The 17,442-nt window shown below is 42.0% G+C and overlaps 1 protein-coding gene across 7 annotated transcripts in view; it reads right to left on the reverse strand.

The window, feature by feature from the left end:
- ASAP1 (ArfGAP with SH3 domain, ankyrin repeat and PH domain 1) overlaps positions 1-17,442 on the reverse strand; it is a 166,529-nt gene that overhangs the window by 104,713 nt on the left and 44,374 nt on the right. For 4 of the 7 annotated variants that reach the window (XM_090137988.1, XM_031591225.2, XM_090137991.1 and 1 more), the window contains exons 2-3: positions 12,800-12,886; positions 3,124-3,253 (exon numbers count right to left, since the gene is read on the reverse strand). In XM_090137988.1, the coding sequence (XP_089994114.1) occupies positions 3,124-3,253; positions 12,800-12,858 (189 nt within the window). In that variant the 5' untranslated portion in view covers positions 12,859-12,886. Of the gene's footprint in view, positions 1-3,123; positions 3,254-3,541; positions 3,733-6,344; positions 6,884-12,799; positions 12,887-17,442 lie in introns of those variants that run through there. The other 3 variants (XM_090137990.1, XM_031591222.2, XM_090137989.1) reach the window with 3 other exon arrangements.

The following is a 17,442-nucleotide window of genomic DNA, read 5'->3' on the forward strand; positions in this document are numbered from 1 at the left end:
ACTCAAGTGGTAGGCTCCTAAGCCTAGCTACAGGTCTTTTTGTTGTTTTGGTACAACTAGGTAACAAAAAGTATGAGTTCTATCTCTTCGGAGCATGAGCTTTTTAACCTGCAAGCTTCCACAGATTTAAATAGCATGAACAAACCTTCCTAGTCAATAAACTGCTACCTACTAGGATATTCTTCTCCTTTCGTTTGATAACATTACAGACTTGAATAAGGTTTAGTTTTACTATTTAAAAATAAGTCATGTGAGTCCTTTCACCAAATCTTTCCCGAGCTTCTGATTGTTTAAGCTGTGCCTTTGCATTTTGTTGGGCCTTCCATCAACAACTTATAAGTGAAGTCATCTTAAGCAGTAAAAATACTTGCACTGATATTTTACCTGAATACCTGCATCTATTTGCATTCAAAGTCTTCTTTCAAAATAACCACATCTGAAGAGTCACGACTAAGAGAGGATTTGTATTTACCCACTTAGCTGAATAAACTGCACTTTTATAGGAAGAAAATAAAGTGGAAAAAGAAAAAAATAACAGCAAGTGATTCCATAATCTATTTTATTATTTCATAAAACTTTTTAATTGTAATTAAGGAACAGTAAATTCACAGTTCTGTAAAGCCTTCATGGAACTAGATACAGACACACACATAACTATTTCTTTTTTGCTATATTCTTAATGAAAAGGCAACTCTGACCTAACCACTACCCTGAGCTCCAGCAGGAATTGCATCAGACTGAGAAGCAATGAAACAGACCTAACTTTTGATAATTTTCATTTCCCTACTGCTTCTGTTCAGAAAACAGATTTACTTCATAATACAGAAAATACTTAGTTTATCCACGAACCACCTCACAGTCACTGAGGTAGGCACAGCTTGTTTCGAGCTAAGTTCACCGTAAAACAACCAGCTAAGATAGTTCAGGCTGCAGAGCCCTAACAGCACAGTTTGATACTGTCTGCAGAGCCCACTGAGAGCTCCAACCCACATGCAAAATTAGGGTAAGAATCAAAGATTTGCAAGGATGGGATCATCCTGTTTGCATTAATACAAAGGGGTCAGAATTGAAGCGCAGGAGCTGCTTCAAGAGCTCTTCAGTCATCCACGATGCAGGGATAATAGCAGCTGCAATAAGAACCACGAAACAGGCACTTCAACCATTCAATTTCCATCCACTGATTCATATGAATCACAGCTTTGGGTAAGCAGATGTACAGAAACCAAGAGAGCTTTAACGTTGGAGCAGGAGAGCTGTGCATGAAAGCTACAGCTACAATAAGGACGCAAAGACTGAGGGAGCACACTGCTTGCCATGTCCTGTTTGCATTTCTTCATGCAAATTAATAAAGATCAAACTGGGAGATCTGCACTGTTTGGGAAAGATACACTGCAAAAGCAGTGTATCTATATCGTTTCCCATTAAGCAAAGCTTTCCTATATTGACAGATAAAAAAAAAGTCCAGAATCAATGTAAGTGGCAAACATGCTAAGTGGAGTATGCAGAACAGTTAAAGAAAAGAAATTCAAGAAATAGCAACATAAGCACTAGAAGAGCATATTATTCTCTATTACACGAATTTATTACCATCAAAATGGATATTAAGCTTTGAAAACATGCACAGTCTACAAAAATGGTGCAGAAAACTGTTTATCTTTTAGAATTAAACCACTCTAATTTGGTTTTATTTGGAAGGGCATTACCACATTTGTGCACTCTGAGCGTACATTCCAAGTCACAAAAGCTGCATCCTTATCCTGGAAATCACCAGCAGTGGGACAACACATATTGTTATTTAACTCTATGAATGCTGTCATTTCTCCTAATAAACATGCAGTGGCTGCACCTACTGCACACAGCTAAGACCAGGGGGCAGCAATACTGCCAAACACAAACCAAAACAGGTTGATTCCTTACGAACCTACAAACAACCATGGCTTAATTACAGGGGAAAAAACAAACAGAAAAAGCAGCTAGCATTATGGAAGTGTTGCAGAAGTTATTCAAAGTTAAATAATTAAAGTACATAGTTTTAAATGTAATCTCACAACCATTCCACTACCTCTTCAGCGCTGCAAATATTTTTAACGTGTACATTTCTCTACTAAGTGAATGCTAAGTCATGTTAGTCCTATGAAATCAGATTTGCCTTATTCCAATCCATTAGAAGGCTATGGCTCGCATACCAAATGCTTTGCTCATACCAACAGTTCAGCAAAACTAAGAAGAATCTCTGAAATCCATCTCTGACGTAAGCACCGGCTCCTCAAGTACTGACAGACATTCGTGAAACTAAGAGCATAATCCAAGTCCACCACAAATCGTTATCTGTGAACCATCAACAAAATCTGCCTGTGAATGTCATGATACACCTTGAACCAAGTGCAGGGTAAAAAAATGAGCTATACTTTCTTTTTTAAAAGCCTTTGGGAAGGCATCTCCTTATAACTGCTGATCTCGTCCATAAGAAATCACACTGAAACCTCAGGTAGGATGCAATGAGTGGTACCCTATAGAATCCAGCTCTGTAACTTGATCTATTCTTACACATTTGTTTCTTGATGCGAAACAGGATGAGCATTTAAATGACAGTAACAACAAACACTAAGAAAAACACAGCACTGAGGCTTCAAGGTTGAGACAATGAGACAATGTGGCTACTTCCAGTGCGTTATTTTGCAATACTATGCATTACTTTGCTCTCCTTCCAACAGCTATTCTATTTTGATGTTATTTTCCTCAGTGCAAATCCATCCCTCTGTTCTCACCTCAATTCAGAAGCAAACTTCCCCAGCAGCTTCCCGCAGCCAGAACTCAGCACTGCCCTGATCTAACGAGTGAGGAAACCTCTGCTACCGCTCCCAGACACAATACAGCCTCCATCGTCTCTCTCAAACCCCAACATCCACAGTTTTTCCTACGGCTACGACCACCAGAAGCGCGATGTGGGTCCCAGTTCCAGGCACCAACCTTCAGAGCAGGAGAGCTTTCCCCAACGCGCTTCAAGTCCCACAATTAAAACACCACAAATTACGCGCATGCTAATGCCTCCAGCTCCGGGCTCCCCGATGCTCTTTCTCAAAGCTAACGTAAAGAACAGGGAACGAACAGGGCCGACCGTACCTCTTCCAGCAGCGTGACCGTGTTCCTGCAGTTCTGCAGCCGAGTGGTGAAGCTGGAGGTGGTGGGCGAGTTGTAATCCTCCGTAGTCTCGGCGATGAACTCCGAGACGGTGATCTGGTCCGGCATGATCCTGGCCCGGGGGAGAGCCCAGAGCGGAGAAAGCCGAGCGGTTTGGGGGGGAAAAAAAAGAAGCAGAGGGCAGACGTTAGCAGGCAGCGCAGCGCCGCGCAGCCCCGCAGCATCCGAGCGCCGGGGCGGGAGGTGGAGGGGGCGCGGCCGCCCCTCGCCCCGCCGCTGGGGAGCGCTCCTCCGGCCCCCGACGGCTGCGGGGACGGAGCCGCCTCCGAGCAGCCCGGCCCGGCCCCGCCGACGAGCTCACGGAGGGAGGGAGAGAGGGAGGGCGGGGAGGAGCCCCCACCCGCTGCCGCCGCCGTATCCCCCTCCAGCCGTCCCCGACCCCACCGAGCTCAGCACGCACTTGGGCGGGCTCCGGCTGCGCCCCCCGGCCGCGGGGATAGGAGGGGAAGGGGCCGGGGGAGGCCGGAGCTGGCGGGGGCTGAGCCGCCGCTGCTGACAGTCACCGCGGAGTGACACGCGCTGCCCGGCGCCCGCCCGCAGCTGTTACGTGGGCCAACGAGGAAGTGCCGTGCGCATGCGCCGCAGCCGCCTCTCCCTCTCCTCGCTCCCCGGCGGTGCCGCCCCCTCCCCGGCCTCGCGCCCCCTCCCCTGTCCCGGGAGGGGGCGGCAGCGCGGGAGCGGGGCTGCGGGGCGCGGCCTGCTGGAGAATTACAATGGCCGGTACGGTGAGAATTGGCCGTGAGTTCGAATTAGAACTGAAATCAAAATTTGTGTTAAAAAAAAAAACAAAAAAAAACAAAAAACACCGCAGAGCAAGGGGGGGCACTTCGGTGGAAGCGCACAAGGTCGGCGAGTGGTGGATTTCCAACTCTAAAGAAAGAAATGTGGAAGAAGTAAACAGTGTTGGTTAAATAAGTAGATAAGCGAATAGCTGTCGTCACGGCGGGTGACATCCGACGCCCCAGGCTTTGGGTTTTACAGCCTTTTGGCACTGTGATACAAAGCGTGAGGATATCGCGTACCGTGCAGCGTTACGGATCAGAGCCATCCGTGCAAGCAGCTATTTTCACCCTCCCCATGCCCAGGTAACAGAGCTCCTGCCCTGGCTCGGCACCCCGCACCGCACTGCTGCCCCACTGAACGGCCGCACAGCGACCCCACCGCCTCCATCCGCCCCGGCTGCTCCCTGGGCGCCGCTCATTGAATGGGCCGTAAGGGAACCTGAACATCATCCCGTTCCAACCAGTGCCACGTCCTTCCAAAGCAGCATTCATTCATAATTGGAAGTACCCGTTATCATCTCTGCATCGTGAAACTCTGAGAACCGACAGTGATAATGAGGGGTTTTTTTCTTCGATTTTTTTTTTTTAATGCTTGATTGGTGGGGCCCATATGTTCCTTCTTAGACAAGGCTGGGTCTCAGGAGGCTCAAGTCATTGTGATCAGTTCAGCCTGATTTACTGAGCCTTTCTATGGGTTTTCCTTCTCTTTGTCTTAGGGATTCTCTCCACAAAAGCCCCAAATTTCATGACTCTGACATCTGAACAGCTGAAAATGAGCAATGTGATATGGATGTGTCCAGCCCAAGGCTCTGTGTGTCAGCACCTACTCCTGTACTTCAGCACCCTGTACGTGTTGTTCTAACAAAACTCTCAGTAATAGTTTAATATACCAATAAAATGTTGCAGTGCCTGAGGAAGCATTAAAAGGAGAGACCTGCTTTGTGTATACCCATACAAATGGTTTCCTTAGCAGAATTTGCATGCAGCCCTGTCAGCAAAAACATGACCAATGCTCCCAAGATGTCGTGCTGCCTGCACATTGCTGGGTAGGGGTGGATAGAGATAGGGATAGGCATTGGGATTGGGAGGGGTTGGGGATAAAGACAGGGATTAGGATGGGGATTGGGATTATGATGTGTGGGAATAGAAATTGAATTAGGAATGGGGATAGGGATAGGGATAAGGATGAATATGAGAATGGAGATAGGGATGGAGATGGGAATAGGAGTGGGGACAAGGATAGGAATAGAGATATGGTTCGGAATAGGATGCATCCTGCCTTGTAGGAGCCAGATTTCAGGGCTGGCCAGTACTGCACGCTGGGAGACTCAAGGTAGAGTGGGCAGGAGGAGGAGGTTGCTGAGAAAAGAAGCGTGTAGGAGTTGCACTGAAAAAATGGAGCGAGAGGAAAAAAGATTGAGAGCAAATGGAGAAGGTAGGAAGAAAATCAATTGATGATCGTGTTCTTAAGTGTGGTGGAGGAGGAAGAGAGAGCAAGGAGATGAAAATGGTTTCTGACATGAAGAGTGTGGACAGATTGCAGTGAGGATAGGTTCTTTCATACTATTTAGAGAAAATGTGAACTGCAGAGTCAAAGAACATTTGACTATTCTCAACATAGGAGGGAAGAAGACAGGCAGGGAAACTGGAGCGGCCAAGAATGGCAAAATGCTGGGCAACAACCACTAAGCATACATTTCCTTATCAGGCAAAAAAAGTCTTCTAAAATGTAATACCAACTATATAAAAAGTAGAATAAATGCAGGAAATAAAGACAACAGAACAGGGCTGAGAGATAAAAAAAGGAAGATCAGATGCTACCGATCATAATTGCATGTTAGTCTGATTTTTTTTTTTTTTTTTTTTTTGACAGTTCTTAAATTGTTCACTTTATTAAAAGGAACATGGTACTCAGTTCTGCTGCTTTGAAGCAGCATTTGATCTTTCCCTGTACGAATGCTCATACAGAAAATAACCCTATGGGCATGACCTCTTTAGGCTTACATTATTTCCATTTAAACTCACTGGAAGAGGGATTAGCTAATTAATATCATGATAATAATAATAAAAAAGATGCAACTTGCCTATCAAAATGTGCTTGCTTGCATTTTAACTAGTCAAATTATATAACTGTTTCAGCTAGCATAGCAGATTTCAGATTTAACCACGTTTCCTGTTTTGAGCATTTGAGATTCACTTCTAAACGTGTAAGATGCACCTCTCTATAAATTGTCACTAACTGAAATCACTGTTTTGCATCACAAATGGCGTAGAATAATCAGCAGGATGTGAAAGTTCTCTTTCACAGTGTCTGCTCTTGGGATGCCTGTGCCTGGGCTGGAGGAGGCTGTGCTGCCTCACCTTGTGCTTCTCTCCCAGTTGGAAAGGGAAAGGCATTGCTGTGTCCATCCTTGGATGCGCTGGAATGGGGAAGCAGGGTTCAAGCAGCCCTGGAAACACGGCTGTTGACTGACAATGCATTGCAGTTAAGGAAGTTGTTCTGATTTCCATCCCACCCAGTGATTCAGCCTACAAACCCATTTGATTCCTTTGGCCTTCCTTACTGTGTTTGCCAACAGGAGAGTTAATTACAGCTACTGCACCTCAGCAAGTTGATAGTATTTCTGCAGCATTTGTGATACTGTGCTCAGGGAGAGGCTGGCCAGCATAGCAACAGCAGCAGAAATTACTAAGACAGGTGTTTTGCAATCAGCTGAGTAGCAACCACGGCATTTTTCATTTTATAGTACTCCAGTCATCTTATATTTAGATTGAGATCAACAGTTCATTCACATGAGCCAAGCACTAGTCATCAGGTGACGATGACTCGTCAACACTGCCAACTTTCAACCACCACCCATCTGGGCCATGGGTGAGCAGCTCACACGGATCCTTATGGCTTCAGCCCCACAAAAAGCGGCGTGATTCTGAATGGAAGAATTATTTGTCCACTGGAGACCAGGAGACAGGGGAGACTGTGGCCCTGCTTTCCTAATTCAGGCCTTCCTTGACAGCTGTGATGACACAGAGCAGCCCCAGGCCCTGAGGCCTCAGACACTGCCACCCAGGCTCACAGGCACCTCAAGTGTGACTGCCTTTTGGTTTGGGGAACGTAGTGTGATCCTGGCCAGGCACAAAATGGTGCCAGACATGCTCAGGCAAGCTGCCACCCACACAACATGCAAACTGCCACGGGGCAGGAGAGTGAGCTGTGAGGTGGGAAGGAAATGGCTGTGCACATGGCTGCACCATGGATGTCTCTCCCTTGTCAGTATGGACATCACTATGCCAGGACCTCATGATAAATATATGGTTTTTTTTCTTTTTTTTTCCTAAAAGAGGTTATGCACGTTGCACCTACACTCATTTCTTTATTTCTCAGTGTCCTGTCTTGGCTATTACTGTGGAGAAAACTGGTGTTGATCAGACATTAGTGTTTAATGAAGGCAACAAATAGTCACAGTGTGTCTGTCATCGAATCATAGAATCAAAGAATTGTCTGAGTTGGAAGGGACCCTTAGAGGCCACTAATCCAACTCCCCTGTACTGAACAGGTACACCTACAGCCAGAACAGACTGCTCAGAGTCCTGCCCAGCCTTGCCTTGAATGTCTCCATGGATGGGGCATTCACTACATTTCTGGGCAACCTGTTCCAATGCCTCACCACACTTACAGTAGAAACCTTTTTCCTAATATCCAGCATAAATCACTCCTCTTTTAGTTTAAAAATATTTCTCCTTGTCCTATCACAACAGACCCTGCTAAAGAGTCCATTTCTTTCTTCTAGGTCCCCTTTAGACATTGAAAAGCTGCTTTCAGGTCTCCTCAGAGCCTTCTCTTCTCCAGGCTGAACAGCCCCAGCTCTCTCAGCCTATCATATGTCTTGGTTAACTACTTAGTTGTTATGCTCTTCATCATCTTCATGAACATGGAGAATATCAGAATAGCAACAGAAGTAGGCTATACTACTGTACTACACTGATATTCTGGACAGATTTGTAGTTTGGTGTTATATTCATACATTTCAGCTAAATGCAGCACTCAGCATCATTTCCCATCCACTTTGTTACCCCAGCCTACGGTATGGGAGATCTATGGGGCACAAGGCAGCCATGGAGTTTGATCCCCCAAAAGAAAGCATTTGTTCTGTCAGATTGAGCTTCCCTGGGAAAACAGGTACATGTCCATTGTTGTTGTTACATTTCTGTAAATTTATTTTCAGATGATTTCTGGCAAAATTAATGAGAAATGCTCATTTAGATGTATAGCATTAAATATTAGAACATGCACAAATATTTCCTATTCAGCTCTTCTCCTTTGAGATGAGTGACGAGTTTAGAAGATAAAAGGAGGTTGAAATTAACAAAAATCTTAGTAGAATGAGTTTAGCTGCTCATTTTGAAATAGCTCCTGTGCTGAAAGTCAGGAAACCTTTTTTGTTAATGGAACTCCCATAGCTTTGTTATATTTAACAGAACCACCCAATTTATATAAGGATGTGAAGTACCACTCCTTCATGCTGCAGCTGGAAACATTCAATCAGGAGGACCTTCACCCTCAGAGGACAGTTCTATCAGTTCACTGAACTTTGTATGGAATGTAAAAGCTACATATTCTAACCTGCAGCATGTTTGAGCTTTTAATATCACATAAATGCATGATGTACTCACAGGAAAAGGCAAAGTCTATTTTAAACAGCAAAACCTACATCACACATTGTGACTGGTGCTAATTTGTTGAAGGAAACTTGCATGGTAAACTGCAGAACTGTTTTACTTGAGAAAGAATGCAGTTGGATTTGAGATTTGCAAACAAATTTTTAAAATGATTATGTTATTTGGACAGAAAGTCATGTAAATTTCCAAGCAAGGAAAACCATTCATATCTAAATAATTTCTCTGCATGAAGAAAACCAATATCCATATCCAGCAAACATGGTTGCAACTCTGTGCTTTTAAGCTACAGTATCTAGCAATAAGGCTTATGAAATAGATGAGCTGCATCAACAATTTCTGTTACCACTGTAACTGTTTTGAATAAAAGAATCAGCTGATTTCAATTTTCATACTGGCATTTCAAAGCATTTTTCTTCATCTGGTATTTGAAATTAGTTAAGAAAACATAAGCAACTGTCTTAGAAACTACAGTATTCATTTAATACCCTTTTAGCACTAGCAACATTGGCTCAAACAAAAGGTTCTTTTTGCATTCTTTTAATATTAATATGATAACAATAAGAGAATCCATTGTGTTCTCATTATAAATGACATGCTGGTAACATTTGCATTTTTAACACTGTATGTACCAAATGAGAAACCAAAATTTTAGAAGCATAGAACTGAATGATATATTTTGAATGTTATGTGCAAGGAGCTTAGCTGAACGATGAGTAAGCCCAAACAGTTATCTCAAAGGCCAGCTGAAAACAACACTGAAAACAGAGCAGAGCATTGAGTTACACAAGATTAAGCCAACTAAATTGCTGATTCAGTTTTGCCTTTGTTGTTTTGGTTTTGTCATGCAAGATCAAGAGCCATGCGGACAAACACATAATGGCATTCTTGGCTCACAGTAACAACAGCAAGAGTGGCCCTGGAACCTCTGCATCCTCCAACAAGAAAAACAGCAAAACATCAGCCTGCAGCAAGGGGCAGCAGGCTGGTGACAAGGGGCATGCTCACTTTTTGATGCAGATGTGATAAATTTGGTGCTTTTATTTCAGGCAGGGTCTTTTGTTGTTAGAGATGCTCACTTAAGAGATCTTAATATTAAAACAAATAAATAAATAAATAGCAGCATATTCTTCTATAAGGACTATATTTTGGAGCTCTGAAAGAGGTCAAACTCTTGGGAACATCATAGGAGCCTCTGGTAAATCTAACCCTTGCCTGTTGGCCCTACGGAGCTGATGGCCTGGTGTCACCCACTGATGCTGTGCATGGTTCTCCTGGTTATCCATGGTTACACTGTCTGAGTGCTTGCAAGATCACTGGGAAGAGCATGACAGAAATATTTGCAGGAAACCAGAGGAGTTAAATGTTGGTTGGCGTGAGAGCAAGAGCTGCAAAGAGCAAGACAAGGCCAAAGTAGCATGAAGGAGTACTCTGTGATTAAACTTAGAGATATGAGAGTCCTAATAAAGCAGGAATCAGTAGTAGCTGAATACATTTTTTTTCTAATATAGAAAATGGCAATGACTAAGATCAGTAACTGATACTGCAAAAATGAACATGTTGCAGGGCAGCTGGCATAGCAGGCTCTCCAAAAACAAAAAGAGAATGAAATAAAGCCTCAACCCGCACTGCAAACATTTCAATATTTTCTCTTTCCCTCTGCAAATGACATGGCTTTGTCATTCTCCAGGCACATTTCTGGTTCTAAGCTACATCCAGCTAAACTGCTAGATATATGCTGATGGCAATATGCATCTTGCCTGAAGTGAAACTGATGGTTCAGGCCAAAATGAACCTGGGAAGAAGTTTGAAAACTAAATAAAGGTTTTGTAGACCTGGTATCTTGTTCTCAAGCTGCCATTCACAGCTGTGACATGGCATTTTATTGCTATGTGCTTTGTTTCTCTATCTCTGGAATGCAGACAATTACATTTATTTTTCTGGGTGAAAGCATACTAGGATCTCCAGCTGAGTATCCCTTAGCAGGACAAAGTGTTTTTACTGTATATTTTATTGTATGAGTTTTTTAAAACAGCTAAAGGATTAGAAGGTCTTTCAGGCCAAACAATTTCATCGTCATTTTATTGGATAATAAAAATAGATTGGAAAGCAAATAAAAGGACTTTCTGCTAGTTATTTATGATATGAAAATATAATGGACAGAGATCTGATTGTTAGTTTTTGGTTGTTTTTTTTTTTTTTTTTTTTTTTTTGCCCATCTATCTGTTAAGAATTTGTCAGCACTTGAATAGTAACTAGTGGAAGAAGTGAGACTGAGACCCCAACACACCTTTTGTAAGATAATCTTATAAATGTGCACATGTATGAATCTACCGAGCTGAGGTTCAAAAGCTGGTTTATAGTGTTGAATAAATATTATTAATTCTTTCGTTTTTGAAAAATCTTACTTGCTTTAAAGCTCAAAGCACAAAGCAAAAATGCCTCCATTGTAAAATTAGGGTCTGTCTGTCTTTTAAAGCAGACATTTGATTGTCATAGTTGTGGGGTTCTCTTGAATCTCAGGACAGCTGAAAGAGTCTGGAATCTTTTGGAAATTGGTCTTGCCATATGGACCTAGTCCATCAGGTCTGTGTTCAATTGATGCTAAATGAAATAAAGAGCTTCAGAAGATCAGTCTAGAATTTCATCATAGCAGCTCTTCTCTCTGGATAGTCATTTGCTTCTGTTTTTAACCATTTTAGGCCACTGAAAATAAGCTTGCCACTTCCTAAGTTAACTGTTTTTTCACTGACCATAGTAGAAGACGACTATCTGCCCATCCATCCTTATAATTTTTTAATACATTGTCAATGCCAGACAATTCAACAGAAAAGCAAGAAAGCTGTCAAAATTCTGTAGTTACCCAAGTTTTGTGGGAAGATAAACATGAGGAGTGGAAAAAGATATTTATTGCCCTCATGGACAGAAAAACATCGCCCTCATTTTGCTCTATATCCAGAGAACAAGTGTAGGAAGAAGACCCTGTAAATGTCCCACTGATGTTTTGTACCTTCGCAGGAGCTTTAGTCAAGACTCAGGAAATAAGGTTTCATTCATTTCACTGATTTTACCACCAATTTGTTTGTTGGTGGCATTGCTTTGTTTTATTCCTTCAAGAAAATCTGGGAGAAGTAGGACATAAAAACCTAAATCTTGTTTCAAAATCAAGTGGAAATAGCCAGTTTAATTGCTTCATACTTTTCAAAAGATAATTGTCTGACATCTGGACTCTCACTTATTCAGGCATCCTGGGTATAAAAGGAAAAATATGCATAACTGTGTGAAAAAGCAAACACCAAAGGAAGATTTATTCAATTTTCAGATCAGCAGCAATGATTCACCCCTCCCCTTGGCTGTGCTGGAGTGCAGTATGGTCAACCCTTTCCCCAGGGAAGAAGAGAAGATGAAAGACTCACACTGCTGGGTAGAGAGCAGTGACCTGTGCCAGGAGAGCTCCATCCAGGGCATCAGGTACAAAGCAAACCATTGCCTGTACTGCAAATGTTGTTGTAGGGAGTTCAAGTCAGGCAATCCAAATGTCTTCTAGTGGCTCAATAAAATACAGCAAAAACTTTAAAACAAGAGCACTCACCATCCAGAGACTGAATAAACAAAAGCATATTTAGACAACTGTGTGCTATTCTGTGTTTTGCATCACAAGGAGAGGAGAGTCCCTCATCTTTCAAGCCCCCGCACAAAACTTGCCACAGAGTTTTTGGGCTGATCTCATAGATGTGTTGTTTGCAAAGTTAAAACAACATCTGTTACCAGATCTGGATGACTTGAGAAGACTTACAAAGTGTCCTTTTTATACCCTGCCCTTCCCATCCAATTTGGAAATTCATGAAAGCAAAGCAAAGCAAAATACAACATAAGTATTATTGTTTGCTCCAGTACATGCATGGGCAGTCAATGTTCTGTAAGGATTTACTGATTGATTGAATTTTTTGATCCTCAGAAGGATCAATAGGTTAGATGTTTTCTGATAAATGCCTCTGTGGCCATGTCCAAAGTAGCACATATTGCAATTGATAAAAACAATTCATCTGGGGCTTTTCACTTTTTTTTTTTTTTTTTTTTTTTTTAACTGCTTTTTATATTTTAAACCTGTTATTTAGACATTGGTCTTTCTTCTTTCTTACCGATTCCATAATGAATCTCTTGAAGAAAAACTTGAAAGCCTGGAAGCTGAAGATCTCATGTCTCATCTGTCACGACCAGAAAACTACCTAGATGAGGAGAAAAGATGGTGCAAGTAAATTTTATGAACTGACAAGGTCACTTATTCACCATTTGACAAAATGTTTGTTAATTAATTCTTTGGGGATGTCAATTTATCATGGAGTATTTGATTACTGTATTTGATATTGTGAGCTTCATTAGAGTAAACAGACCCATTAGGAATCCGCTGAGAATAACACCTTGCTAAAAACTGTTATGTGAGAGCTTCATTTAGCTGACTAGGAAAACTCACTTTGTGTAACTAAATGTGGCAAGTACTCGCTTGGCTGATCTGTGTGCTGAGTGGGAGCACAGCCTGCCCAGCTCCTCTGACACTTCTCACTAGAAGACCCTGTTTTCAGCTATAACTTCATATTAACCATTCAGGCTGAAAATTTCTGTGTCAGGTGCATCAGACTGATTCTTTTTTTGGAAGATAGAGATATGATTTGAAGGACCGTGAGTTTGGGTGGAAAAAGTGGATTGACAGGAAGGAATCCTGCATGTAGAAGAGCAGAAGAGGGGAGATCACAGAATCATAGGGGTTGGAAGAGACCTCTGGAGATCATCTAGTCCAGTCCAATCCCCTTGCTAAAGCAGCTTCCCTACGATAGGTTGCACAGGAAAGCATCCAGGTGGGTTTTGAATATCTCCAGAGAAGGCTGCCCAGATAAGGAATCCACAACCTCTCTGGGCAGCCTGTTACAGCGCTCTGTCACCTTCATGGTAAAGAATTTTTTCCTCATGTTCATACGAAACTTCCTATCTTCCAGTTTGTGCCCATTGCTCCTTGTTCTGTCACTGGGCACAAACAAAAAGAGCCTGATCCCATCCACTTAGCTTGCACCCCTTTAATATTTATGTGCATTGATAATACTGATCAAAGTGCTGTGCAGCAGGAACCCAGATCCCTCTCTGCAGAGCTCCTCTCTAGTAGGTTAGCCCCCAGTCTGTACCAATGCATGCAGTTATTCCTACCCAGGGATAGGACTCTGCATTTGCCTTTCTTGAACATCATTAATTCCTCTCTGTCCAGCTCCCCAGTCTGTCCAAGTCTTGCTAAATGTCAGAACAGCCTTCTGGTATGTCAGTCACTCCTTCCAACTTCATACCATCAGTAAATTTACTGAGGGTGCACTCCACGTCATTGAAAAAGTGTTAAACAAGACCAGATCCAGTGCTGATCCACGGCGAATATTTGTAGTTACAAACCTTCAAGTAGACTCTGCACTGCTGATCGCAGCCCTTTGAGCTCTGCCAATCAGTCAGCTCTCAGACCACCTCTGTTCACTCATCTATCCCACACTTTAAGCTTACCTATGAGGATGTTATGGGAGACAGTGTAAAACACTTCACTGAAATCACGGTAGGCAGCACCTGCTTCTCTTTCCTCATCTACCCATCCAGTTATGATACTGTAGAAGGCCACTAGATTGGTCAAGCGTGATTTCCCTTTGATGAATCCATATTGAGAACCCCTGATAACCTTATTTTCTTCCAGAAGATGGTTGTACCAGGACATAAACCTTTTCGTCAAGCTTTCATCCCACCACTATGTTCCATATTATTTCCATTTTAAGGCTGATGGGGAAGAAAAGTGATAGAAATGCTGCAGAGTCTCTGGAGCAGGTGGACAGGACTGAGACACTGAGAGTACCAACCACAACCCATGTGTCCAGTTCACCATTCCTATCTGAGGACTCCACTTAATTCTTCCATCAGTTTTTGTTTTCCTCACTGAGAGAGCTGTCTTGTTACTGCTGTCAACCTATTTCCCTAGAGGCTGCTGTTGTTTGTTTATGGGTTTTGTCCTGTTTGTTTTATGCTTCCAAATTTGTCATGTGGGTCTGGAGGTCTGCCAATCCTTAACATTAAAAATAATGTAGGATAATCCCAGACTCCAAAACATATGGGATTCAATTAAAAATTGCGACATACGTGGTTTTTTTTTAATAGAATGTTACTGTCTTTCTTTTCCCGTCTGTTTCTGAGCCATTATGATACTTTCAAATAATGTGGTCAAAATCTGTTTTCCCATTAGGAGGACTAGGCAACTCCTTAACCAAACAGATTTGGGATTTTTACATATATGCATAATGGATCCACATATGCCACCAGTTTGGTAGCAAGGGTGAAGAAACAGTTATGGCTCTGTCCGTAACTCTATCAGGCTGAGCTGTGTCCTTTGAAACGAATGCAAGGATGTAAGGTATCTTCTAACTTATAAACAGATAAAGTATAAGTTATTTACCTTATGGTCAGAATATTATGCTTGAATATTACATCACATGCAGGAAAAAAGTATTAGAAGAAGACATGAATATTTCACGAGCTGGGAAAGTCCTCCCCCAGCAAACAACAGAGTCCCCCAATCTTACAACAAAATCACAGCCACTGGCAACCTTGGATCTGGCTCAACCCACAATGACATGTCTGTTTGTTGTTTAACATTGCAGCACATCTGTTCATTTTAATAATATTATCCATCTCCTTTGCAAAACAATCACCTTCATGACTGCAAGTTCATGCTATTCAAATCTAAACAGTATTAGGTTAAAAAGGGAAAACAGAATGGCTCAATGCTTTTTAAATAAAACACTGATGTAGGAACACAGGTAATTATGATTTACATTAGATTTACAGTAGATTATGTTTTGAATTTATGGCAATTTATTTGTATTTAATCAATTTTTCATAAATCCAAAGAAGTCAGAATTTCTTTAATTCTGCTCTAAAAAGGAACTGAAGATTATTTAATTATCCATGTGTTATAGGCAGTGTTACAGCATTTAGTAGAATCATAGAATCACTGAATGACTTAGGTTGGAAGGGACCTTAAAGATCATCTAGTTCCAGCCCCCTGCCATGGTCAGGGTTCCACTTACAGCTCAGGCTGCCCAGAGCTCCACCCAGCCAGTGCCTCACCACCCTCTGATTAAAATATTTCTTCCTAACATCTAACCTAAATCTTCACTCTTTCAGTCAAAAGCCATTCCCCCTTGTCCTGTCACTATCAGACTGGTCCCCTCCCTGCCTCCTGTGAGCTCCCTTCAAGTACTGGAAGGCTGTACTGAGGTCTCCCCAGAGCCTCCAAACACCCTCAACCTTTTTTTCACGGGAAAGGTTCTCCAGCCCTTTGATCATCTTCATAGCCCTCCTCTGGACCCTCTCCAGCAGCTCCACATCCTTCCTGAACTGGGGGACTCAGACTTGGACACAGTACTCACAAGGGCAGGGACTCCCAAGTCCTTCTCTCCAGGGCTGATCTCAGTGAGCTTTTCTCCCTCTCTGTACACATATCTGGAATTACCTTTACCCAAGGCACTTGGCCTTGTTAAACCTCATTAGATTCTTGTGTGCCCACTTTTTGAGTGTGCCCTGTGGGTCCCTCTGGGTGGTGTCCCTCCTTTCTATAGCGTCAACATTTGTGCTTAGATCTCAGTGGTTCAGAAATCAGTCAGATTCCTTTTCTAGTTCTCCTATTCATTTTTGCACATCTCAGTACTAAATTAATCAGCAAATAAAGAGAAAAATGGAAAAATCCAGAAAAATATTTATAAAGAAATCAAGTTGATTGAAAATATCAGGAGTGATTGAAGAGAAAGAACAATGAGAAGGAAACATATGTGGGTTCTCCAGAGAGAAGAGTTAGCCTAGTGATGAAGATGCTCAAGCAGGTTCAAATCCCTATCTCTGTGACATTGGACAAGTTATTAGAATTGCATTCAGATGACAAATTCCTCAGGCCTTGCATCTATGAGAGTGTTTAGTCTGACTATGTGGTGTTTCTGTCTAGGGACACCTACACCTGAAAGAGAAAGACTAGCTGGGGCTTAAGAGAAAGAGACCTAGCAAAGAACAGGATGACATTGAAGACACTTGAAATCTGGGTGTCAGCTGAGGTGCGTTCATACATTAGTATGGTCTATTAGTCCTCACATGAAGAAAGCACTTATTTTTGTGCCTGATTATGAATATATACAATCATATTGAATTAATTGGTAAAATCTAAGTGCTTGACTAATCCTAGCTTATAACTAAGTAGTACAAATGAGTTGAATCTCCATGTTTTTAAGATCATAGAACCAGTAAAAGAGCACGAAAAGGCAATGAATTCTCAGAGTAGAATATAAAAATTACTGAGTATAATGGATAATAGGTAAGAAGAAAATTTTATGGTAGGTATTTTACAGATGAGGAGAAAATATCAGGAGTCTTTTATGCAGTCTTTAATTACCTGCATTTGATATTGCTTAAACTCTGTGTGATTTCATGCATAAATTACTTAATGACCAATTTTGCTTTTCTTTTTGCATTGGAGGATTTATTTTTGCTTTAATAATAGAATGCACAGTCGGAACAACCTGAGGAATATATATATAAGTATATATTTTGCATACCTAATGAATATTTTAGGAGAAATATTAACCAGGCAATTTTCATGAATGTTTGAACGGGAGTTAACCTAACTAGAAAAAAAACAAGCAAAAGTTAATACTGTTTCTACAGGCACTGATGTGGCAATAATAGTAGTTGTACACCACCATGCTGAAAATCAACTCCC

This window comes from Phasianus colchicus, chromosome 3 (genome assembly GCF_987193195.1).
Source record: "Phasianus colchicus chromosome 3, bPhaCol1.hap1.1, whole genome shotgun sequence".
In the NCBI taxonomy this organism is placed as follows: domain Eukaryota; kingdom Metazoa; phylum Chordata; class Aves; order Galliformes; family Phasianidae; genus Phasianus; species Phasianus colchicus.